Genomic DNA, 25,692 nt, shown 5'->3' with positions numbered 1-25,692 from the left:
TGCAACAAACACGAGCACACACACACTGCCGGAGAGAGGGTAGAAATATGTGCAAATAATATGGGAGCAGTCCCCGGCAAAAGGTAGTAGTAGTCCTACGGTCCTCTGTTCCTGCTGCTCTCCGCCTAGCTGGCAGGCAGTCAGACAAACAATAACATAAATTTCGTTAGCTATTTTATTTTGTGCCCCCTGCTACCCCGTCCCCAATCGTTCACTCTCTCTCTCTCTCTCTCTCTCTCTCTTTCTGCGGCAAGTAATTGTGCAATATGTTTTAGAGGATGGCTGGGCGGAATGGAGTAATAGCTGCAGCCTTGACCAGAACGTGATGCGGGTAGTGAGGGGGTCAGGGAGCTGCTAAGTAGTGGGAGTCCAGCGAATATCGGGAGAGCGTTGAGGGAGTCTTCCTTTAAATTCGGGCTATTTCTCTGTTCACGGGTTAAAGGTCCGTTAAGCTGCTAAATGTTTTGCCTACTTTGTCTGTCATTACAATTACTGTTGGCCATTCTTCTTCAGCTATGGACCCGGGGACCGGTCTCTCCTTCATCTTGTTCTGGGCTCTCGGCTCTGGGTTCTGGGTTCTGCTTTCTGGGCTCTGTTTTCTGTGTTTTGTGTGCTGTTTTCAGCGCTCTCCTCCGCTGTGCTCTTTCTCCTATGCGTAATTGTAATTGCAAAGGCTTCGAGGGTCTCTTCGTTTCGTTTCCTTTCCTTTCCTTTGCTTTGCTCCTCCCTCCGTTTCACCTCCTCTCTGCTATCTGTCTTGGACGGAAGCTTAGACAAGTTTGCTGCTAAGCCAGCATAAGACCCGCAAGCATTTCATATACCAGAACGGAAAAGGCAACAAACTACACAACTCGCTAGTGTATTTGTGTGCTCGTATCTGTGTGTGCTGTTCTCTCTCTGCTTCTGTTGTTATCGTTGTGGTTGTGTTTGTCTTAGTTAAATTCCGTAAAGCGTAACGGGGCAAACGAGGCTGAGCCAGGGACTGCATTGAGTGTGGCTTAAGTGTTCATCGACTCAACCGCAGCAGAAACGCTTCTGCTCGCTCTATCCTTCCCAACCTCTCTATCAGCCCTGGCACACTGCCACCACCCCTCCGGGCTGTCAATAGTCTCGGGTCTGCTGCAAGTTCAATTAATTGCGCGCAACGAACAAACAAACAACAGCAACAGCAACAGCGGCAACAACAACCACAACAACAACAACAAGAACGAGGAGAGGCAACCACAAAAATTAAATTAAAGTAGAGCGCACATTGTCTTCCCTCTCGTACTCTTCTGGCCTCTCTTTCTGCCCTTCTGCAAATGAGCGATGTGCATGGAGAGAGTGCTAAAACCCTTTTGTTTGCTTGTGTGAGTGAATGTGGGGTACGAGTGTGTGCATACACACACACACACACATGTATGTGGGTATGTTCGTTTGGGGCTAGATGAAGACGTATGGTTATTGTGATGACTTGGAAAATTGATAAATATTGCACAACACATACACACATACACATACACTTGCACACACAAATACATCCATGCACACGTGCACAGATATACTCGAAAGAGAGAGAAAATATAATTTAATTAAAATGTTTCATGTAAGACATGTTTATTGAACCATTTTCTCTCAAAACTTCCCAAAGCAATTTGATTGACGGACTTCACTTGGTTTTTGTTGTTATTGCTGTTGGTGTTGCTGTTGCTATTGTTGCACAAACTCACATTCTCTTAATGGTGCTGTTGCACCCTTCCTACTTTTCAGCCATTCTCTCATTGAAGTCGTTGTTTGTTGCTTTTATTGCTTTTATTTGTTTATTTGAGGCATCAGCTGCTGTCAAGGTGTTGAAGAGTGTTCGACGCCCCGAGTTCTCTATTGATTTGTTGCCTTGAGAGCGTGTGCGAAGTGATTGAATGTGTGTGTGGAGAGGGTCCTGCTGAGTAGCGGCTGTTGTTTTGCACGGCTTGGGCAGGACAATATTTTTCAATTAGCAAGGCCGATTGGTTCAGTCGGCCAGAATCTATGATTGAGAGCCTTGTTTGTATTCGAAGCTTTGCCCGAATTTCCGCAAATCGCTAAAAAAATGTTGTGATAGATTCTTTAGCTGTTAGATTGTTGAACAAAAATGCTGAAGTAACTATTAATTAATCATCAAATAGGATATATTTCTGTGGATTGTTCTTGCGTTATAAACACTAAATCGTAATATCCTGTGTTCCATTGTTGTGGTAATTCTTGGCAATAGGCCTTGTTGGTATTGCTAACATCTAGATTATTTATTTATACTTTAGCCTTACATATATCTTGAATATCTAATCACCATTATTTCCGTATATGTCGTGGTTGTCGTGTATTTTATAATATTACCTATATATCGTGCGTACATCATATTACTATATATCCCCAAAAATATTATATCAGCTATAAGACTTTGATGCTTTTGAACATCAGCCATAAAATACTCGTACTCGTACTCGTACCATATTGTAACTTAATTTTCGATGATTTAACTAACACCCTAGCTATACCCCCCACTCCCACACTCCCTTTTAAAACTAATCTAGTTTTTCTGTTCAATTTTTCCCCCTATAAAGTTTTTATATCTCAGTGTTGTTGTTCCTTGATGTTGTCAGTAAAAATATAAACGAATAAAGTGGAGAAAATCCAAGTCTCTAAACGTTGTGCTATATCTGTGTATATCTCGTATACCTACCTACCACTACCACTGCCAAAGATTTGAGGCGAAAAATAGATTGCAATTCGTTAAAGTACGGCACGTAAATATTTGTTGTGCGTAATTTTGCCGTTGCTCATTTTCCGTAGTGCAAACAAAGATAAAATTAAAATTAAAATAAAACAGTTGAAAAAGGACTGATAAACAATTTAATTAATTAACAATAAGCGACAACATTAAACATTCAAAGTAAATATTTCACCATAGAAGCCCAAAAATAAGAAAACTTGCAATTAGAAAAAAACAACAGAGATTATAAAAATTTTATTTATTCTTACTTTTTCTCTTTCTTTTTTCTGCTCTTCTCTTTTTTTGCGCAAAACTTTAACAAAACAAAACAAACAAAAAAAACCACAAACTTCCATAAATTTGTACACAAATTTAGCAAACTTCGTGACAAGCTGGAAAATGGCAGCATTCAACTAAACACAACAGCCGATACGATACCGCTTTCCGAGAAGATGGTCGATGACAGGGCTAGGAGAGTCGACCCCGCAGTAACTAATAAATTAACCAAGTGATTGAATAGAGTCAAGAGGAGAGATCAGTGAGGAGTTGAGTCAATAAGTTGAGCTCTAAAAGCATCAAAGTTTTTACTGATATCAACGTAGTGCAAACCGTAGGCAAACGATCATTACCACACCTACCTGTAGTTCAAAAAGACAGAGCTTTGACCTCTCAAATCCTTCAGTTTAAGCCGGCAAAGTGCGGACCTCTAGCACGACAGCAGGGCGAAAAAGCTAAACGCATTTAATATTTAAAAATAGAGACATAAAACACTACAAAGGGTAGAGATTCAAGAGCAAAAACCAGACTAAAACCAGACCCAACAAAAAGTAAGCATATTTATGAATACTCTAAAACTAAGATAGCTCTTTAATTAGTTTTTAGTACTTAACGATCGAGTACCCGATGCCCTGGCCCGATGGCGATTTGTGGCCCGGTCTATTGGCCATTGCGGGCAATCTCTTGCGTGAATGGGACAGCCGGTCTCAACCTCATCTCAACCTCATCTCCGTTTCGTGCCATATGCGCTGCGTGGAGTTATAAAAGCGGGACATAACATATAAATGCGGGAGCGTTTGCAGGACGGGCTCTGCCTAGAGCTCATAAACTTAAAATTGCGCTTTATCGCGGGAGATGCTCAGCTTTCCCCTTATTATATACATATATATACATACTTCTACGAGCGAGTACGAGTATATGTATATGAAATAAAAAACAAATCTGCACACACATAAAGCGGCAGCCACAAAGAGGACATTCCCCGGGTGACATTTCCCTTTTTCTCTATCCATTCTTTCCATTCTCCCCATTCTCCCCATTCCCTCCATTCTCGCCATACTCTACATACCCCCTCCATTCTCCGGCTCTTTTCGCTTTCCTTTCTTTAAACATTTCACGGGGTCGGACGGCGGACACTTTTATGCGTTTGAAATGAAAATGCCATGTGCCATTAACATTATCCCTGACGCGTCACTACTTAAAATAAAAATTTCTATATTTTTGTATATATATACGGTACACGGGTATCTGTGTGTGTATAAAGACAGCCAGGGAGAGCACCTTTTGGTCGTGGCTCGCCTTTTATAGCCAATTTCTGGTTACCCCCAGTGTGCAGCCAATTTCATGTCAAGCTGCAGCAGCATCAGCAGCAGCACCAGCACCAGCAGCACCGCAAAATGATAATCCCGGGGTCATAAAAAGAATTTTTACTTTATATTGACTTTTAGTGTGATAGTCGAGGCAGCTGAAAAAAGCTGAGACAAGGTGCACATGAAATGTTAATGGCATGTCAAGATTGTCTTTCCAGAGAGCGAGCGGAGGAGGACGGGGAACAAGCAAATTTATTGCCACCTGCAACTTGAAATGCAAATGGAAGAATGCCCAGGGATGATCTTAAAGGGATGAAATGGAGCCCAGGCAGGCGCAACTCCTTGCCCCATCTACTCCATTCCATTGCCATTCCACAAGTCAGAGAAAAGTTGATCCTTTTCAATATTAATTAACACTTCAATACCACAATACCGAGGAGAGAGAGCGCCGAGGCCCAAGACAAAGTTTTCCTTCTTCTTGTTTCCGTTTGGTCTGCCGCTGACTGCCGCTGACTTTTGGCTCCAGCCAAACAAAAACTTTTGTGCCTAAAAATGTGACTATAGAAATGTCTGCCACTGTGCATACCCACAAACAAAGTCACGCTGACACTAATTAACAATTAGGCGCATTTTAGCGGCATTTTCCCCAACCTCCGTTGCTCCGTTCCCCCGTTGCTCCGCTCCACCGTTTCCATTTCCATCCGAAAGGCTGTCAGCGACTTGAGCAGGAACTTTGTGAACTACTTACAAGGCTAATAACTAATTTACTTCTGACTTTGGCTAAACTCCATCCTACTTTCCGTCATACTGGCTCGGCTCTTGTGCCATTTGCAGAGTTTGTCCCCAGCCTATAGTCGAGTTTTACGCTTATTACTCCAGAATTTCAAACTGACAAATAAACACGTCTCTTAAAGTGGGAAAGCCTGAAAGAGACCCAAAGGATTCCCTGACAATGGCAACAAAAGCCACCGAGAACAGGCCTTGCACTTTTCGGTGTCAACGTCTTTCGGGGGCGGGAAATGCCTGCTTGCCTGCCTGCCTGCTATCCTGACTTATCTCTAGTCATATATAAACGTCAAGTCGTCGACGAGACGGAACGGAACGGAGCGGTACGGTATGGAATGGAATGGGATGACTCGGGAGACTTTTGACAATTGCCACACAATTGTCGAGCCACGACACCAACTGTTTGCCTCCGTCGCTGTTGCCGTCTCCATATCCGGACCGTTCTGGGAGTCATAAAGGAAAAATTTAGCTTATTTGCTGTATAAATACTGACACCTCCGACGCGTCGGCTGTGCAGGGATGGCCTTTCCCGTCTGGCAGTCTGGCAGTCTGTCTGAGTGCCATAAAAATGGGATGTGGCCTGCAGCGACGCTTGGCTCTGAATGTCGACTCTTGACTCTTGCCTCCCGACTCTCGACTGGGCCCAGAACAATTGCCGGCAATATTGATGGGGCAGCAGCTGATGCTGATTCCGGATGATTCAGGCCTGGCATAAGGCACCAATCTAGCGGAATCGTTTTCATTTCAATCTATAGGAGAGTGAAGAAAGCAGCTCCCTCCCCAGCTACCCATGTCTATTCTGATCTGAGTATCTGTGAGATTTTTACATTAGCCTCGTTACACGTCAAATGAGTGTCACTAATTACATATTAATTAGTTTCCTTTTACCAGTCACTCACTCTCCTACTCTTTCCACCAGTAAGGCAGGCACATCATCAATCAAAAAGGGCAGCGAACACAGCCAGAAACATAGAGAGTCAGAGAGAGGGGGGGAGTCCACTAATAAAATATAGAAAAATGCAAATGAAAAACTACTCAAGTCCAGGGCTCAGACTGTTGCCCTTCACTTAATCAATGTACATAATTTTAATTAAATTTTCATTACAAGCAGCAGGGAAAAACAACAACAGAGCAGGCAGCAGCAGAAGGCTGAGCGCCGGGGAAATATTAAGCATACGGCTTGGTGCTCATTTACCCATTTCCTGCCTAAGTAATTACAATTTCAATAATTTATAGGAAAATAAACGTAGTCGAATGCACTGGCCAGACAAGTCCAGATGCTGAGATACAGAGATACAAAGATACAAGCCGGCAGAGGCACTGGCAACAGAAGGAGACGTTGAGCTGATGATGCCTTCATATTTCAATCAATTTTTGCCAAGCAAATATTATTCGTAGACAGCCCGAGTGCTGTCCCACAAAGTTTTGTAATTATAACGGAGAGAGTCGAGAGCTAGGAAATCCCCACAAAATAATTAATAACTTAAACATATTTACATAGCATTCTGAGCTATCTGCTGTAATCAGATTAAGGACTTTTCAGATATGAATTGGTCGCATTATGGCAGGATCTCAGCTCTCAGCTCCTTCTCCGAACTTAGACAAAGCTGTGAAAATTAATGGAGTATTTATTTGTTTGCTTAATGATTTATTAGCTGCAATCAGAGTCGACTCTCTTCGAATGCCAAAGGGTTTTCAGAGAAGAGTTTAAGCCATGGTCAGGGGAATTCCAGAAATGTGAAAGTTGCGGCATGCAGAAGCATTCATTCACCTGAACCAACAGAAACTCCTCCATTAGCCTGCCCTAATCTATTCAAATAGCTAGCCTCTTCTCTTTCTCTGTCCCTCGCTCTGGGAGAGAGAACTAATCCTCAGACGCTCATTAGCAACCATTAAATGTCAATTTACATGTCAATTGGCAACAGTGCACAGCCACCCTGCCAGTCACCCAGCCAACCAGCCAGCCAGCTAGCCATCCAGTTAGTACAGCACAAAAAAAAGCGGAATAAAGAACCTGAAGGGAATGGGACATGTGCTTTGAGCTTTGACTCTCGCGTTGTCAACGACGCTCTGTTTAGTTTTTGTTGTCTCCTCTGGCGCCGCTGTCTCCGCTGTCTCCACTGACTCCAAATTTTTTTGTATAATTTATAGACGCGACTGGTTCTTCCACCTTTGGCTTTCGCTAGGTCTTAAAATACAATTACTTGCCCCGGGGGAGGGCAAGGCAGGAGGGGATCTGCCAGAGAGCGACTCAAAAGGAGATAAGCAAAAACATAACATGCAACAATTAGTGGCCTGTCCTTGTCTCCTGCCGTGGCACATACAAAAGTTACCATGTGGTTAACTAATTTAATTTGGTTTTCTTTTTGCCTGCTCCACTCGACTCTGTACCAGTGCTTCCCTGCCCCTGCCCCTGCCCCAGCCTCCGTTTGACGGCAGCATCAAAGACAACGACACGTTAATGACTTCTTTTGCCTTTGCCTTGGCAACAGACAACGAGAATGTAGACGTGTATGTGGATGAGGATGAGGATGTGCATGTGGATGTGGATGTGCATGTGGATGTCGACCAAGAGGAGCAGCAGGCATGAAAATAAAATCTAAAAACTGCCACACATGGCCAGCAAAGGAATCACGAACAAGGATGGAGACCAGGAGCCACTTAACTTGTCTATATGAGCCTAATGGCCTTTAATATTATTTTCACTGCTCTTTCCTTTAGCTCGGAGAGCTGAAAAAAAAAACGGGAAAGAGCTGAAAAAAACTGAAACAGCCAAAAGGGAATCAGTGAAAGCCCTGTGTGCATTTTATCCCTGCCGGTCTGTCGGTCGGTCGGTTGCTCGCTCGCTCGCTCGGTCTGTGTCGTTGTGCCCCAGGTAATTGTAGAAAATTGCTGCAACGCCAGGCTAAACATTGTGCAAATCCTTTTGTCCTGCTCGGGTCTTCTCTGTTCGGTTCCTCCTGTCTACTTGGCTCTATTCCCCTCTCTCCCGTGTCCCTCTCCATCTCCACGCTATCTTCTTTAGCCACCTCTCTCGCTCTCTTTGGTTTTTTGGCCGCAACTGTTAACAGCCAGTTGAACTATGCCATTTCATATGTACAACAGCAGGCGCCGCAAAGTATGCTGCACTATTTTTACCTTGTACCAGCCCGCCCGCCCCTGACCATCGCGTCACGGCCCCAATCCCAAGGCACAACCTCAACCCACTATGAGCCAACGTGCTTTACATTTTTATTAAGCCAACCCTTTTCTCCGGTTCCTCTTCGTTTTGTTGCTTAGCATGCCAGGGGCGTTGTTTGGCTTATTGCACGTGCTCAGGGTGGGGGTGGTGAGAGTGTAAAAGGCCAGAACGGAACCCAAATGCCATTAGGCTTAACCCGGACACAAGACAATTGCCTGCAGGCCATGTGTGCATGCATGGGTCCAACGTGTCGTATTAGTTATTTTCTACTTCGATTGCTTTTGCCACTTTAGCGCGACAGCAGCAGTGCGGTGGCGGGCTCCTTGTCTGCACAGCCCAGCCTGGTCCGTGTGCCAAGTGTTTTGCCAATTATGTGATGCTCAATTTTCGATATGATACGAGAGGATGCCCTCAGTCCTCAGTCCTCAGACCTCAGACCTCAGACTAGAAGCTCAAATGGTGTTCGGGCCTCAAAAGGGTAAGAGAAAGGACTGGCAATCGACTGGGGACAGCTGTCCTCAATCTGGGTCTATCTTTCGCACATCTCAGTAGATTAGACTTAAGCGAAACTATTGATCCCTACTCAACCTATATCTCTTTCAACCCACAATATATCTAGTCTAGTCTAGTCTAGCCTAAGTACTTGTAGTCAGTAAGTATTGTTAAGCTATGCATTTGTTGATTCCCAGCATACTTTTACCATATCTTTTCCAAGTAGTGGCTAACGTGTTCTATTCCCCCTCAATGTCTATCCTTAACTCCGTAGCCAGCTCGTAATTGTGTGCGTGCCAGTGGCTGTTCTATATACATATATATTTAAACATACCACCTATATAAACTATACGTATATACCTAGCTAATTGTTACTGTCAATCACTTGACATTTTCGATTCTCGTAAGTTGTAAGTTAAACAAAAAACAAAAAAGAAAACAAAAAATTTTGCGACAACTTTAACTAAATATCACCCATTTTTGTCTTCTTTTCTTTCCTTTTTATGTAACACTTGTTCGTGCTCTGTATCAAAAAAAATATATATATATGATTGAAAACGAAAAAAAAAAAATATATACATCAAAATTGGCAAAAATTGGAAAACTGACAATTCTTCTACTTATGATTTCTCGAAAATTCTGTATTACTTTCCTTTCATTTGATTTTATTCGATTCGATTCGATTCGGTTTGATTTTATCTGAAACCGAAATTTTTCTTACTTAATGCAACAATTTCCTCAAAAAAACAATTATGAAAACCGTTTGTTCCGCTTTTAAAAATCCAAAATTAAACCCCCTCCCCACCCCGAACCCCGTTACCCCACATTAATAAATGTTGTAACTGTATTTGCTCTATTGGTGCTCAAAATATCCACCCGAAACACCAAAAAAACTCTCGTTAACTAAATGTTGTTGCTTTTACTTTTTTTTTTTGGGTATTTTGCGCCTGTTGAAATCTTTGAAATTATCGAAAACACAATTACATAAATGTGCTTGCCTCGTTCTCGTTACTCGTTACAAACAAAAAAAAAAAAAACAAAACATAAAAAAAAATTAACCGAAAAAATGAAATGAATTGTGCTACGTTTACATTCTTTAATATGATACACATATATATTAAAAACAAAAACAATGAAAATCTTTTGTTTTTCGGTCTTAATTTTATGTTTTCATTTTAATTTGGTGCGAAAATTTTCTGGCTATGGCTTCTTGATTGAAAACTTATAATTTCCGGAAAAAAAAACAAAAAAACAAATGCACACCCACATTGACACTGCGACATTGCCATTTATCCATTTTGCCGCCTTTTTTGGTGCCTGAACAATCGAAATCAAATCAATCAATCAATCCGATCGACACGATCGATACGATTCAATCCGATCCGATCGTATCATATAAAAAACATAAAACATGAACCGAAAACGAACCAAAACCAAACCAAAACCACAACCCAAACCCCAAACAGAGCATCTAGATCGCAAGCTCTTCGTTGGCATGCTCAGCAAACAACAGACCGAAGACGATGTTAGACAAATCTTCCACCCGTTCGGCTCTATAGAGGAGTGCACCATATTGCGGGGCCCGGACGGTACGAGCAAAGGTGAGTACAGTCCCGAGTATTTATTTATACATATATATCTACTACATATATTTACTATATCTATTGCTATACTTCCTACTTCTTGTTTTTGATACTGTTCATATTAAGTATACGTACGTAACGTGTTCGGCTCGTTATCCGTTGTAATTGCCAGTTTTATTCCATTGATAACCAATTTTGCGATTTTGTTGAACGTTGCGTTTTTGGTATTAGATTTGATCGTGTGTAGATACCTAGCATTATGTAAACCGTATCTTTAGGGATATGCACACCTCAGGCATATCCTTTAGCTGAAACAGAACTCGAGCTCTCTTGTGCGGATGAACTCGGGAGGATCTCTTTTAGCTTATAGTCTGCCTGCCGCTGCCAAATGGCCACAACTGATAATGGCCCAGCCATGCTGGCAGCTGTGCAACGAGCCAAATAATCATCACACACATAACCGTAACAATTACAGGACCCTGAATGGAATGGGGGCCTGAGTCCCGAGGTGGCATAAAATAAAAATCGGGTAAACAGTTCAATTAAAGTTGTTTGCTTTTGGCAGCGCTGCTCGTTTCACACGCTCGCCATTTGCATTTGCCTGTGTATGTCTGTGTATCTGTATCTGTGGGAGCGTATTTTTACTTGCAAATGCCACGCACATACGCAAGCACAGCGCATAAAAAACCAGCGAAAGAGAGACAGAGAGAGAGAGACAGAGAGAGTGCGGGAGAAAAGTTTCGTTTGTTTTAATATGCAAGTAACTTTTTTAACAATAACATTCCATTTTATTATGTCAAAAGTTTTGGTTTTACAAACACATAAACACACACACACACACACACACACACACACACTGTATCTGTATTTGTGTCTGTGTGTTTGTTTGCTTGTTTGTTTGTGTCTTTGTCATATATATTTTTATTTTGCTTACATTTGCAACATTTTTGACTGCCGCCTATTGTGTCCCTGTATACCCGTATCCTCCCTCTCGCTCTCTCTCTCTCTCTTTCTCTCTCCATCTCTCCAAGTCCGTGTTCGTGTGTATTTTCATGTTAATGTTTGTTATTTCTGTTCTTTTGTTGGCGTTTATTGTTACAATTTTGATATGCATGAAAAGGCACTCGGAAAGGGGCGTGGCACGCGGCCATGTGACACTTTGCATAGAAAATCAATGCGCAGAGTGTAGAAAACATATTTGTTTTGTGTGTAAAATGGACGGAGAGCTCCTGTGATTGCAGCCCCCCGATTTCCACCTTCAGGCATACTTGAAGCCTCAGAATCCTTCTGCGACTCCGTCTCCGGCCCGATGGCCAAGTTAATGTTAAATCAAATTGATGCCACAACTGCCACAAATTTGAATAGCCGAAATATTTCTCTGAATACATTTCCGGCAGCCCTGCAGACTCCTGTCAGGAATGCCACACACAAATTTTTGACAAAGCAGCAACATAATTTGATACACATTTTCGGTTTTTCTGTGTTCTATTCACTTCACTTCCTGTTTAGCGGGAAAACTTACTGATGTCTTTGCCGCTGTCGTTGTCGCCCTTCAAGTTCGACAGTTACCGGCGTGCAAAGTTCAAAGCCGCGAAAACTGTCAGTCGATGGTGGCGACGGAGCGGTGGAGCGGTGGAGTGGTGGGTCGATTTCGGCTGTTGTGGCTGCGATGCCAACATATCATTCTTCATTAAAATGCGCTTCAAAGTCAGTCGTTCTGGAGCTCCCTTTTTGGAGGCAGAGGCGAAGGCGGAGTCGAAGTCGGAGTTGGCTCTGGCTCTGGGGTGAAGTGACAGGCGCTAGCCTGTGTAAGTGCCAAAATCCATCAACGTCAATGCTTTCTTTCCACCACTTTTCTACCGCTTCCCTTGCCGCGCAGCGCCGCGAATTATATTCAAGGAAAATCGAGTCAGCTTAGGCGAGGAAATTGGGAGAAAGGGGAAAGGGGAAAGAGGCGACGGGAAAAGGGACAAGGACGAAAAACGAACGAAGTAATGAGGAATGAACATTGACTGACTGGGCGAGCTGCAAATGTATGCAAATGATGATGCATGTGGCAGCAGAATGCGGTGGCGCTGAATTTGGGGAGGAGGGGAGGAGAAGAGGACAGCTGGAGCCGGAGCCCAACCAACAATAATAACCAAGGAGGTGCTCCAGCTGCTCCTGCTCCTGTTCGTGTGTTCGTGTGTATCTGACAGGCAACAGGAATAAGCGCAACCATCATGTTAAATTATGCAAATTCGATTTCAGTGAGTGAATGAAATGAAACGAGGTAAAGGCAAGCTTTTTCTGAGGGAGCGGCTCAAACTGACTTTGAAACTTTTGCCAGCACAAAACACAAAGCATGTGGTGCCCCCACACTGAGCGAAATTAAACATCAAATGGGGATTAGACTTGGCTAGACTCGATACGTTTGACACTTGTTTTTTCTCCGGGTGTAGCCAGCCGTAGACACAAGCAAATTTTCTAGCTCGACAATGGCAGGAGCCAGGACAGACCCGGACCCATACCCATACCCATACCCAGAGCCAGACCCAGACCCAAGCCCAGACCTGGCCAGGACACTGGCTGGTGGCTCATTTGATTAGAATATTCATGCATGCACTTCATTGTCATCAAGGCTTGCAAGGCAGCAAAGTTGTCATCTCGTCCTACGTCTTGTCATCTGTGCAATCAACACAATTGTGTGTGGCTCGACGAGTCCCCGTACCCATACCCGTGCCCGTCCCCGTCTCCGTCCCCCTCTCTGGCTTTGCCACTGGCTCTGGCGGTAATCAAAGCTTCCTTCTACACGAGTATGTGGCGGCAGCAACGGGTGTTGTCTAGTGGCAGAGCCGAGCATTTTGCATAAGTAGCCGCTTGTGTGTGGAGCTCAGGCCAGGCCAGGCCAGGCCAGGGCAGGCCAGGCCAGGCGAGGCCAGGACGAGGACGGGCTGGCTCCTGTTGCTGACAGACAGTTGGCATAAGTTGACGTTGAATGCAACGAGTAGGCATTGGAAATGATGCTCAGTGGCCAGAGGCTTTTCCAGCTTAAAGCGGGCCTCGGCCTAATCACTGGAACTGGAACCTGTCATTAAGTAATTGCGGGAGGGAACAAAAGGCTGGCAGGTGGGCAGAGCAGAGCGGGATTCTAAGTGTGATAATGGGACACAACTTAATGAATTAATTTTATATCCGAATACGGCTAAAATACGATTGAAAAGAGGCCATATTTCAACCGAAAATCTCTGATTGCCACCCAAATTTACCATACCGCAGACCTTGAACCAGACTCAATCGACCCACTCAATGCCGGCGAATGGTATTGTCAGGCTGTGCTGCCAAAAACATAAATTGAATTAAAATGTCGTTTAGACTCCAAATTAATTCGAATGTCTCGCTTTGTCAAATTAACTTTTAATTGCCGCAAAGCCAGCAGCAGAAGCAACGTCTTCTCTTGCAGCTGACACACAAAAACAAATTCCAATTAATACAACCGTACGCACACATACACATTCACAGACACAGACACAGACACATGCACACGCATCTACACATAAATGAAGATGCCACACACAGGCGCACACACTCGAAGCCACAACAATAGCAGCCGGAGCGCGCCGTAAAGTAGACTTCAAATTTCGGCCTGCATTGTCATCTATCATATCAAAAGCGGCGCAAACCCCATAAATGCCAATAATTAATGTGACATTTTCGGCGTAATTGAGGCAAGTATGCAGCAGCAGCAGCAGCAGTATCAGCAGGAAGCCTGTCACAACCACACACGCACACACGGCCATGAGCAATGTATCTAGGCATGGCTGAGTGTATGTCTATCTATACCTGTGTATGTGTATGTGTATGTGTGCCTCAAAGCATTCCCCAAAACTGCACGGCATGCCAAGTGGCAAACTGCTTCTCCTCTGCTCACCACGCATGGCTGGCTAATTGAATTTTTGCACATAGCTCTGGCAAATTCTATGAGTGGGCTGCAGGCCCGAAAAAATAACCCCCAAGCCCGGGTCCGAGTCCGTACCCGTGCCCGTGCCCGTGCCCGTGCCCGTGCCCGAACCCCAAACAAGAATCGGAGTCGTGTCGAGTGTGCAACAAAATTGTGTCGCCGCCGTTCAGGTGGGTGAGCTCTGCTTGGAGAGAAAATTTATTGCCTGCAAAAAATATCAGAAAAAGAAGTTAAGTAGCCTTCACATAATTGCGCAGAGAAAAGTTTTTTAATACCTCTCCGGTGCCTCCTACGGGGTATCCACCCCAGCTTTTCCTCAAACTTTCGAATGACAGTTTAAGTTGTTTTTCAGGCTGTTGCTGGTGATGCTGCCGCTGCCGCTGCTGCTGCTGCTGCTTCTGCTCTACTTGTTGTTTGGCCAACAAATTTTTACAGGCAGCCATTGTGGAGAAGCTTTCCGCTGGTTGTCAACTCTCACTGGAGCTCTGCCACACACATAGAGATACACAGCTACAGATACAGCAACTGCTACAGATACAGATACAGATACAGAGATACACTGAGATATCAACGTGGCAGCTCTCGCATCATCATTTCATTTCAATTTCAATTTATATGAGCAAACTTTTATGAAGTGCATGTCATGCTGCCGCCCCTCTCCACCTCCACTCCTCCTCAGTGCCCATTCCACAGACGGACGCACTGCATTTATTAAATTACATTTCATTCCAACTCTATGCTCGTACTCATGTTTATTTTACAGCACACTAAAAAGTTCTAACAAGTGCTGATTGAGAGCGCTGCAAAAACTGTCAAACAGGGCCCAACAAAAGCACACACACACAAGCACACACACGAACACACACACACTGGCAACCACACAGAAATGTTGTAAAACTCAAATTGAATTTAACGCTTATGACATGCGAGAGCTCTGCTTTCATTTTTTATAATAATGGCCGAGAGTGTGATAGGATTTCGGAATTTGCCGCTCAAGCGTTGTTGATTGATTCGGGGAGGATGGCAGGCCCCCTTCTATGTTTTTGCCGATCTGCCAATCTGTGTGCAGTGCCACTAACGACTCCCCCAGCTCGGGCATAACTCTGATTTAGCTGAACTTTCGATAATTAAAGTTGTGTGCATCTGTTGCATGGAGAGGGAGCTCGAACACCCACATGCCTCGTAAAACATTCCACTTAATGTGCCTTAATTAAAACAAAACTCGCTCTTCTCTCGCTGTGAGTGGTCTCTGCAGTCTATAACTATTTATTGTGTGGCACGAAGAAGCATTTGTACAAGCATAAGAAAAAATCATCGGAGTAATAATAATAATGTAAGTTGTGGCATAAGCTCATAAGTGCCATTTAAGCCAGAGTCATCCTTGTTGTTGCCGCTGCCACTGCCACAGCATCGGTTTCGACTTCTGCTACTGCTGCTGCTGCTGCTGCTGCTGCTGCTGCTGCTGCTGCTGGTAAGCTCAAAGTCCCAGAGTTCTAGAGCCCCACTCGACTGCAAAATGGCACACAGGCCAAGGAATTAAAATACATATCAAAAAGGAGAAAGGAACAAACGCGAACTTTGGCGTCCCGTCCATAGACCAACCAAAAACCAAAACCAGAAAACCCAGCCAGCAAACTTTGCCGTCATCGTAGTCGTAGTCGTAGTCGGAGTCGGAGTCGTTGCCATGGCCACAAGTCTTTTGTGAAGTCTGATCCTCTGAGCCTGAGCCGCTCTCTCCGTCTCTCTTCCTCTCGCGCTGTAAGTGTGTGTGTTGGCCGCAGTTTAATGCAGCTTAAATTTAATTGCAATATAGCAAAAGTTTCATATGCAGAGCGGAAAGTGGACAACGGAGAGAGAAGGAGAGCCAGCCAGGCAACAGCCGAGTCCAATAAATTTTTATCACATACAAACAACTAGCACAGGCTAAATGTGTTTAGACCCCCATCCCATGCCATCGCAACACATCCCCTTGCGTTCCATCGTTCCCTGTTTAATGCTAATTAACATGCAACACGCCCGAAACTATGCAACGCATACAGGCGCACTCACAAAGGTCAAGGCAATTAAACGTAGCCAAGGATGCGACAGGAGCGAGACCGAGAAGCACTGTACCGCACTGTACCAGGAACTAGCTGAAATGTGATGCCCCCAAGCCAAGAGTCATAAAAGCCACACAAAGTGCCAGCCAACTTATGCTACACTGGGCAACAAAGAAGAGAATAGGGATAGATGCCACAATTATACCCTCACCAGATCAGGCACCTCTCGAGCAGATCTTTGATCTTCTCTCCAGTCAAATGTTACCAGCTTTACGTGGGGATGCGTATACCCCGCCACGGGTCGAGGCAATCTGGTTTCTTTCCGCAATTTCGTTTCATTATGTGGCCAACGCTGGTGGCAAGTGTGCTTTATTAACACATTTCGTGGCCCACACACATACAGCCTTACAGCCGTACAGCCTCATTCCCAACCCCTACCACACGAACATATACCTAAGAACATAACTTTTTTAATACCCATCGCCATCGCCCATTCGCTTGGCAGGCAGGCAGCCCTGCCGACCGACCGACCGGCTGGCTGGCTGCCTGGCTGGCTTTAGTTGTAATAGTTTAATAAAGTAGTAAAAGCTGCGGAAATTAGATTTGACCGCAACACACGGGCACAGGAGACCAGAGACCAGAGGAAACTTTGCCGCAGCGCAGCCCAGGAGGTTGGCTGGAAAAAATGTTGTACACGACCACTGCACGGGGAGGAAACCCTTGGCTGCTTCTGTTGCTTCTTTGGGTTCCTGGATTCTTGTCAATAAAAATGTCAAAAAAGTTTTGGCTAAGCATTAAACAAAAAGTTCGGGCTGGTCGGTTGGGAGCCGAGAGGATGAAAAGGGTTGCCCAAGCATACTTGGAGAATGTGTCTGGGGATAGGCATGAGAATGAGGATAAAGATGAGGATGAGGATGAAGATGCGGATGCGGATGCCGATAGGGATGTGCTTATTAAAGGCCGAGCCAAGCCGAGCCGAGTCCCAGAGGCGGCGGTAGGATGAAGGCCTTGCAGCAAATTTAATTAACTCAGTTGAGCGCGTTCGCCTTCGGTTCGTATCGTTGGCCCCGGCATCAATAAAAGATTAGTCCTATCAGCCGTGAAGTATGGCACTTAAGATATTTGTTTTAGTTGCGCAGGATTATTGAAAAATTAATGCAATAAGCGGCAGGATAGGATAGGGATACGAGGATACGGGGATACGAGCTTCGGCTCGTATGCAATTAAGCGAAAGCGAAACTGACAGATGCGCCTCCTGACTCCTCCTAACGGATATGTATGTGCCCACATATACTCGTAGAGGGATTCTGTTTCCCCACCAGCTGGCGCCCTAAGGTAGGCTTTAATTTTAATAAACGGTATAAGGCGGCAGCCACTGAAAGCTTATTAAATTTCAGGCAGCGGGCAGGCTTGGCTTCTCTTGTGTCCTGGGTCCTGGGTCCTGCCACCTGTCAGTTGCACATATTTTGTTATTATCAGGCGAGACCGAGGCCGAGGCCGAGGTGCCACAGCGTATGCCACATACATATTCTGGAGCTCATTTTCTAGCTCATTGCCAGGGCCAAGACATGAGCTAAATTAATTTATTCCACTTTTGTTGTTAGACAATATCCCTCGCAGCCGCTTCCGCCTCCACCTCCGCCTGCGCCTCTGGTAAGAGGATCCGGGCCGGTGCCGGGGCTGGCAGCGCCGCGAAGGCATTTAATGAAAATGAAAACGTCTAGAGCCCGAACAGGATACGAGGCTGACTCGGTCGCTATCCTTTTTCAAAGCTGAAGGCACAAACTGAAATAAAATAATATAAAACTGACACTGACGATGGGCCTGCCCGGGCGGCTGGTTTCCTTATGGGTTGCTAAGCTGCGTCAAGTGTCGACGGGCAGCAGAAGGCAAGGCAGCCAAGGATGCTCGGGCCCAGACCCAGCCCCAGCCACAGACTCGGCAACAGAAAAAGACAACTGTTTATGTTTATGCACTTAAATCCGGGGTTGGTTCGGCGAATGGTACTCGCACAGTTTTTCCTGTGTTTTTTGAAGTTTCCTTGGTTAAACCTATTACATATATTCGTAAACCCGATCGATATTGCTCTGCTTTACCCGAACTCATTGAGTTTTCATTCTTCTCTCTGTTTTAGGTAAGTGCACAAGGCTTCATCCTTACAACAGAACACGTGATCCACGTGGCGGTAAGCAGATGACAAACACTATTTAACCATTCACCCAATGCAATCCATGCCTCAAAGGTAGCCTCATCTGATCCTTCCATGGCATACTCGTATGTTACATTTTACATCTACCCACCCATCGAAAAACCCTCTCTCAAAATGCAAATGAACGAGTATCCCTGGCCCCAAAAAAACATCAAGTATCAGCATATTGTCAGGCAACAATGCATAATAATAAGAGTAAACATTCATACTTGCACATATACATATACATATACATATGTATGTAATATATAGACTTACTATATAGACTATATAGACTTATGCTTTAGGCCTTTGGACTGGACGTGCAAATTCATTAAATAATTTCTTAATATTTTCCTATAAATCTTCATACTGGCTGCTGGCCAGTAGCACGATTATGAGACGTTGCATTTTGTTCTCTACAACAAGTTTACAAGGCCTTAGGCCTAAGCGTTCGCCCCTCTGGTTTTTGCTTCTGTTTTGTCGGCACTCAATCAAAAATCACATTCCGTGTCGGCTGTTTTGGCAAAAAAATAGAAGCAAAGGCAAAAGCAAAAGCAAATAGCACTCCCTCCCAACCACACGGCCATACAGATGAAGCAAATGTAATTAAAATTCGATATACTTGTTTTCGCAAAACTGCCCACAGGGAGAACCAAATGGGGGGAGGAGTCGGGCATTGCCCGGTGCAACACCAAGCCTCTGCTGGGCAGCAGGGGAGGGATAGGGAAGAGGAGTTGCATACATCATCATCATCATCATCGTTCTCGTCGTCGTCGTCGTCGTCGTCAGCCCCGTTGCAGGCTGCAAAATTTGGCAAAAATTTTAGCTTCAATTTAAATTTTTGGTCAGATTTGCACGTACTCGACTCCGATTCGTGTGTGTTTGTAATTACATATACACACGCGCACACTCAACACACACACACATACGCAGACGGACAGACAGACAGCAACACAACCACACAATTCATGCAAATTGATGTTGCTTTTAGCATACACACTCGCCCGCACACTGGGAGAAAAAGTGTAGAAGCCAGAAGCGGGCAGGAGCAGCAGCAGCAGGGGCATTGAAAAATATTCGGTAGTGTCCGTCCTACTTTACTCCGCTCTCGGGCCCAAAACAATGAAGATTTATAATGCCCTTCTGGCCTCTGCTCCGCTCCGCTCCGCTCCTTCCGTTGCCAGGCTATCCTAAGGGCCAAAAGCACTGTATGCCATAATAGCCATATATTAGGGTTCAGCAGCGATTTGGCCGCAACCAACAACAATTGAAGCTGGCGGCCACTGAGGGAGAAAAACAAGTAAAGAAGCTTTGAAAGCCGAAGCTATAGATACCCTTCCAGATTGATTGAATCCATGCCATCTTAGTGGTTTCGAGGGCGTTTAGAAAGCAGAAAGACCTGAGCAAGTGGCATAAAAACAGAGACTACTTCGATAAGTAAACGACTCGACACCGATGACTTTTGTGTTCTGTGCAATGCAAACATGTTTCCAAGCCGACATACCCTCTGAAAGGGTAAAACATGGCCAGCGGGAGGGAAAGAAAGCTTTTTGATCGCCAGTAATTGGAAGGAGCTTAAGCCTGAACTGAATCAATCTCGTAGAGATCCAACCACATTGAAGTGCTGTTCATAAAACACTCTTGAGATACATATGTACATCGTTTCTGGGACTGACGCTCCTGCTGCTGTCCCTGGCGTTGTATAAGTTATGCCAATCACATAACAAAATATATGTTTTTGCTCTACTCAAATTAAATAAGAGCCTCATAGCTGCAACAAAACACGGCATCACTGCCAAACACCACCTCCGCCACCACTAGACCCACCAGCAACAGCAACAACAACAACAACAACAACAACAAGAACTACAAATCGCACACTCGAGCGCAGAGCGTAACAAAATTCAATATCGCTTTTAATTGCATGTTGCCCCGGCAACGGCAACGGCAACGGCAACAGCAGCACCAGCATCAACAGCAACAGCAACAGCAACATGCGACAGACATTGTAAGCCCCTTGCAAACTGAACTGTCGAGCGGATGAGGTTGGGTGGGATGAAGGCCACTTATATAAGCCCGAATGCCTGGGACGAACCTGTAATTTAGCAAAATGTTATGTAAACTTTAAATCGAGTTATGCATTTTAATTGGTTGTTGTACAATTTCGCAAGCGGCACGTTTTGTTTGCCACATCACAGAGCACATGGCCAGCTCCCAGCATACGGCTCACAGCACAGAGAGCTTCCCTTATGCATACACAGATACGCATAGATACAATATATATACATATATATACATATATACTCACATATACGCATAAACTCAACAATTGAAACTGCAATGCTTCACAGATTTTTGCGAAATGCAATTGAAATCTTTTCATTTTGAACAATTTTCAATATGATTTAAAGGCATTCTTACTGCAAGTTCTTTTTTGGAAGTTTTCCATTGTGCCTGGCACTGCAGAGCACTGGAGAGGCTTCTTTCTGGTTTATTGCGGAAAACACCCCAAAAAGAAGCACTCTTTTCTGTGCTTCTCGTTTCTGGCTAATTAAATAAATTTCGAGACACACAAAGCCCCAGAGAGTGCAGCGAGCGCATCTGTCTCGTCAAAGGCAGCGGCAGCTTCAAGTTAATCTACCTCATGGCTTAATTGCTGCCACTGCCACTGCCACTGCCACTGCAAATTGTACCCAAAAGGCCAACAGAAGCAGAGCAGTCTCAGTTCTAGGAGTCTCCTTCTCCTTCGCCTTCGCCTTCACCTTCACCTTCACCATCTCCATTTCCTTCCTCCATCTGCTGGCCCTGTCTAGGACGCTAACTCATTTTAATGATGCTCCTACCTGGAACGCCCTAAGTGCAGTGGCAGTGGTAGTGGCTTGGCTGGTGTCGTCTTCCGCCGGTTTGGTCTCAGCCTTGGGGCAATTATGGCCAACTTGGCTGTGCTTACATGTGGCCAAATTGTTGTGGTCGTTGCTAGCTCCATCGCCGTCTCGGGCGCATTAAAAATGAATAATGTGCGCGACTTGGGCGCACAATTTATGCACTCGCTGTCCGACCGCATCCAGATGCTTACCGCGTGGGCCAGAGCCAGTGCCAGGCCAGAGCCAGTCCCAGTGCCAGTCCCAGTGCCAGTCCCAGTGCCAGAGCCTGGCCCTTTTCAATCATATATAAATCCATGCAATCAAATTCCGTTGGGCAATACAATTAGCTTCGTCTTCGCTCCCTCTAGTCTCCGGGAAAAATAAATTTGCTGCATGCTTTTGGGCGCGCAGTTTATTAGGCTTAACCTACCTGTCCAGGTCGAGGTACCAGGCCCTGGTCCTTGCTTATGCTTTGATGTTCCGGCTAAGCCAGGGTAAATTGATTTTCCCTGCTGGCCACGGGTCCATGTTGTTGTCTTTATTTTTATGCCACGGACCCCACGAAGTCGGCAATAAAGTTCAAATGAAGCGAGTCGCTATTAAGTTATGCGGCTTTAGTTCTTTAGTTCCCCCTCGGCATTGTTCCGTGTTCCTCCGGTGAATAAGTGGGCGCATAAATCGTCAACGAATACGGAATGAAATGCTGTGGAATAAGCTGAAACAATGCCAGTCCATTGCCAGATAAACCTCTCACTCGAAGGGCGTAACAGTTACCTAGATGGTAGCCACCTATCAGAGTCGTACAGCTGCTGGATGAGATTAAAGTTTATTTCCCGTACGTCTTTCCTTGCTCGCTACAGGCCCCTACCACTACCACTATCCCTACCCCTACCCATACCCCGGGAAACCTCAGCGCCCCAAACTGTACTGCGGTTTTAGTTGCATTTGACTTTGCGGTTTGACGTTGTTGCGCTTTCCCGTTGTTTTGTTGTTTTTATGTATTTGTTGCTCTTGCTGCCCCAGACCCAGCCCCAGTTCGTGCCCCACTCCTTGTGTGCAGCACACGCAACAGCTTTTTGTTCACACTTTCGCCTGGCAAAAACAATTTTCCTCCCAAATCAGACTAGGAAAAGGAGCGTAGAGTGGAGAGCGGAGAGCATAGAGCGGAGTGACTGCTGCCTGCCCCGCATGCATTGCGGTTTCTGTTGCATAATTATTATGTTGCGGTTGCCAACCTTCCCCCGTAAGCCCGTACACCCGTACACCCCCACCAACCAGCACCCCTGCACCCGCATTTGCCACCAGCCATCGCCATCGCCATCGCCATCGTGTTGCTGTTGCAGTTGTTGCAAAAGCATTTACCTTGTTTGTGGTTCGGTGAGCGCTGGCAACAGTTTTTCAGAGGCCCCTTTCTGGCCTGGCCCGAAATTACTTTGGTCTGGGTCTAGGAGGATGTTGGGCGAGAGGCTGGTCGGGGCTTTTAAATCTTTGACGTGCAGTTTATTTTGATGGATATACATAATAGTACATTTTTCTGCTATTTTACGCCCTCCCCCGCTAACGTCCCTCAACTTTAACGAGTTTTAAAATGGTATTTGTGGGCGATTGTCATTTGCTGATTTGATTTGAAAGTTAATTGAATTGCACCCAACGAAAATAATCATCAGTGTAGAAGCTACGGCATACCGATTCCCTGCTATAAAAGAGTATTTGCCTTAAATATTTTAACTTCTGAGCCAAATTCCACTGATGTTAGAGGCGCTTTGACATGGGTTGGATTACTATGCGAAGAATCTGGCCTACTAAAGGGTTCAAACCCCCTTAAAAAGGACACAAAACTAAACAACAGACGGGTGACTGGAAGGACAACTACACAATTTCAGGAATAAGTTCCACCAGAAACCAGAAACGGGGGACTTTTTCGGCTGCGTTCAACAAATGTTACACAAAGCAGCAGAAAGAGATGGACACAGAGGCAGAGGCAGAAGCAGAGGGAGCGACAGAGAAGGGTGAACAGTGACTATTTGGCTTGTCCTGCTCGGGCTTCTTCTTCATCTGTTGGTGTCATTTGTTAAAGAGGCTTGTCAACATGCCTTGTAACAAGCTGGCTCGGACTTCAGAGTCAGAGTCAGACTCAGTCTCAGACCCTTCCCCCCCCAACCAGACCCAGGGGCAGAGTAGACTCTAAAGTGGAAGGCAAGGCGAAGAACTTTTGGGGAAAAGAAGCCAGAGACATGGCAAGAGAGAGGCAGAGGGACAGGGACAGGACCAAAAGCAATAATATTTCAGCTTTTGTTATAGGTTTGGCTCTCGCTTTCGGATCGTAGCTGGTGTTGGTGTTTGTTCGTATTTTGTAGCATACTTTTGTGCATTATTTGCACAGCACTTGTACGGAACTAGAGACGAAGGCGTCGCTTGGCTTTGGCTTTTCAATTTGCCAGAGACATTTGTCTGTGTGTGTACACAAAATATTATTTTCTTAATTGGTGTTTATTGTGTGTCAGACGCACACACGCACCCGCACACACACACAATACATACATACACCAGCAGACACAGACGAAGACGAAAACGAGGAGAGGTGGTGGTAGGGGAGTGGTATACTTTTAGGCCAGCACTCGAGAGTGCCATAAAAATGTCAGCAATGTGGCCCTGGGCCTGGATCTGCCGCTGGATCTGGATCTGGATCTGAATCTGGCCTCATCTATTAAATTGTTAGAGATGGAAACACACAATTTCTGCCTTGTTGAAATGTAATTTCCAGTTTGGCTCTTTCGTTTGTGTCCCATTGTCCCTGCGGCCATGCAAAACTCGTTCGTCCTTTGCGAATCAGGCAAATTTCCTAGTCAGTCTGAGAACAAAAAGTTTCGTCTCCGTCTCGGACTGTATCTCTCGTCCAGTGGCAAATTGCTTATGAAATTGCAATTTGAGCCCGCTCTGGACACTGATTTTTATTTAATTTGGCTTGCGGATGCCTAAGACTCAGAGCTGGATACTCAGTGGAAAATATATCACATTACACGTACGGGGAAAACACAAGGACACTTTCCGACGGAGTTGCAACTATTTTGCATGTGGGACTTTCATTGGTGTCCTTTCGTCCGTCCTTTGGTCCGTCTGTTGAGCAATGGATTCGCATATGAAGTGACTCCGAGCCGAAATGTTATTTACTAAAGTTGCAAATCCTCAAAATGCTTTAGGCCTTTGTCCAACGAAAGTTTCATTGTTTATCAACTGGCAAAAGGTAGTTGAAAGTTTCTTTCTTTCTCCGGCTCTCGCTCTTTTCTGGCCAAAATCAAGAATAATGCTCCCACTGGGCATGTCGGCCGTTCGTACGTTGCACGTAAGAGAGAGAGAGAGAGAGAGAGAGTGTGTGTGGTGGGGTATAAGTATGGGTATGGAGATGGGGATGGACACAGCCCCCATGGACTATATGTGATTTGTATGCAAAGTGCTGGGGCTCATGCCTGGCAGAGTTCAATTTCAGGCGGCTGGGTCGGGTCGAGTCGGGTCGGGTCGCAGTTGTGTTTGTGTTTGGCAGCTCGTACGAGCACTCGTAGTTGGCCATATTGATAAGTTCTGCCTGCGATAAACTTGATTAGAAATGCTGGTCAAAGTTTTGTGGACACATATGTCTCCTCTGTCTACGTCTACCCGTTGGAGTGACTTGAAACGACATTAGTTACCTGTCCGGGACATCATATGTTGCATTCGGATGAGATTATTTGATTTCTTTTGGCATGAGATGCATTCAACTGCGAGTGCCGTGCCGCAAATGCAATTTTCAGTCAGTGGGCGTACGAGCAGACATCCACAGATGAGTGGAGGTCGGCATCCATCCTAGCCTCCATGCTAGCATCCTTCATCATGCATCAAACAAATTCGATAGCCTTGCCGGGGCATAATAAGCGTAAACGTTGGCTAACAAGATTCATGCTACGCTCTTGCGCCCAAGAGGCAAACATGCAATGGCCATCAACGTGGTCCAGTCGGGGCGACCTATCCCGCTCATCCCCGCTCCCATCTCTGATTCCATGCTCGGTTGTCGGTCGTTGGTCGTTGGTGGTTGGTCCTCTCTCCGACAAATGACTGTGACGCGACCGGTGGCCAACGAATGTCGCGCGCTTAATGCAACTTTGTTGCTGATGCCTGTCCAGACTTCCCTGCCTCCTCCCCTTGTCAACATCGGAGGCAGCAGCAACAACAGCAGCACCAACAGCAACAGTAGTAGCAGCGATTGAAAAATCCCACTAGGGCGTTTTTAATTGGATTTTAAAATACTTGTCCCATGCAGCAACAACA

At 45.2% G+C, this 25,692-nt stretch overlaps 1 protein-coding gene across 14 annotated transcripts in view; it reads left to right on the top strand.

Moving 5' to 3' along the window:
• The window catches only part of LOC6601524 (CUGBP Elav-like family member 4), a 138,299-nt gene that overhangs the window by 61,479 nt on the left and 51,128 nt on the right, over positions 1 to 25,692 (top strand). For 6 of the 14 annotated variants that reach the window (XR_003409101.1, XR_003409100.1, XM_026992220.1 and 3 more), the window contains one exon: positions 10,240 to 10,374. The exons of 4 other annotated variants lie outside the window; for them this stretch is intronic. Coding sequence is in view for 6 of the 10 variants with exons in the window: in XM_026992220.1 (XP_026848021.1) it covers positions 10,240 to 10,374 (135 nt within the window). In the remaining 4 variants the exon portion in view is untranslated. Of the gene's footprint in view, positions 1 to 3,104; positions 3,556 to 10,239; positions 10,375 to 18,469; positions 18,521 to 25,692 lie in introns of all 14 variants that reach the window. 4 more of the 14 variants (XR_003409102.1, XM_026992224.1, XM_026992218.1 and 1 more) reach the window with 3 other exon arrangements.

This window comes from Drosophila persimilis, unplaced genomic scaffold, assembly GCF_003286085.1.
Source record: "Drosophila persimilis strain 14011-0111.01,24,50 unplaced genomic scaffold, DperRS2 tig00000715-arrow-arrow-pilon, whole genome shotgun sequence".
In the NCBI taxonomy this organism is placed as follows: domain Eukaryota; kingdom Metazoa; phylum Arthropoda; class Insecta; order Diptera; family Drosophilidae; genus Drosophila; species Drosophila persimilis.
This window is presented reverse-complemented; position numbering and strand designations above follow the sequence as displayed.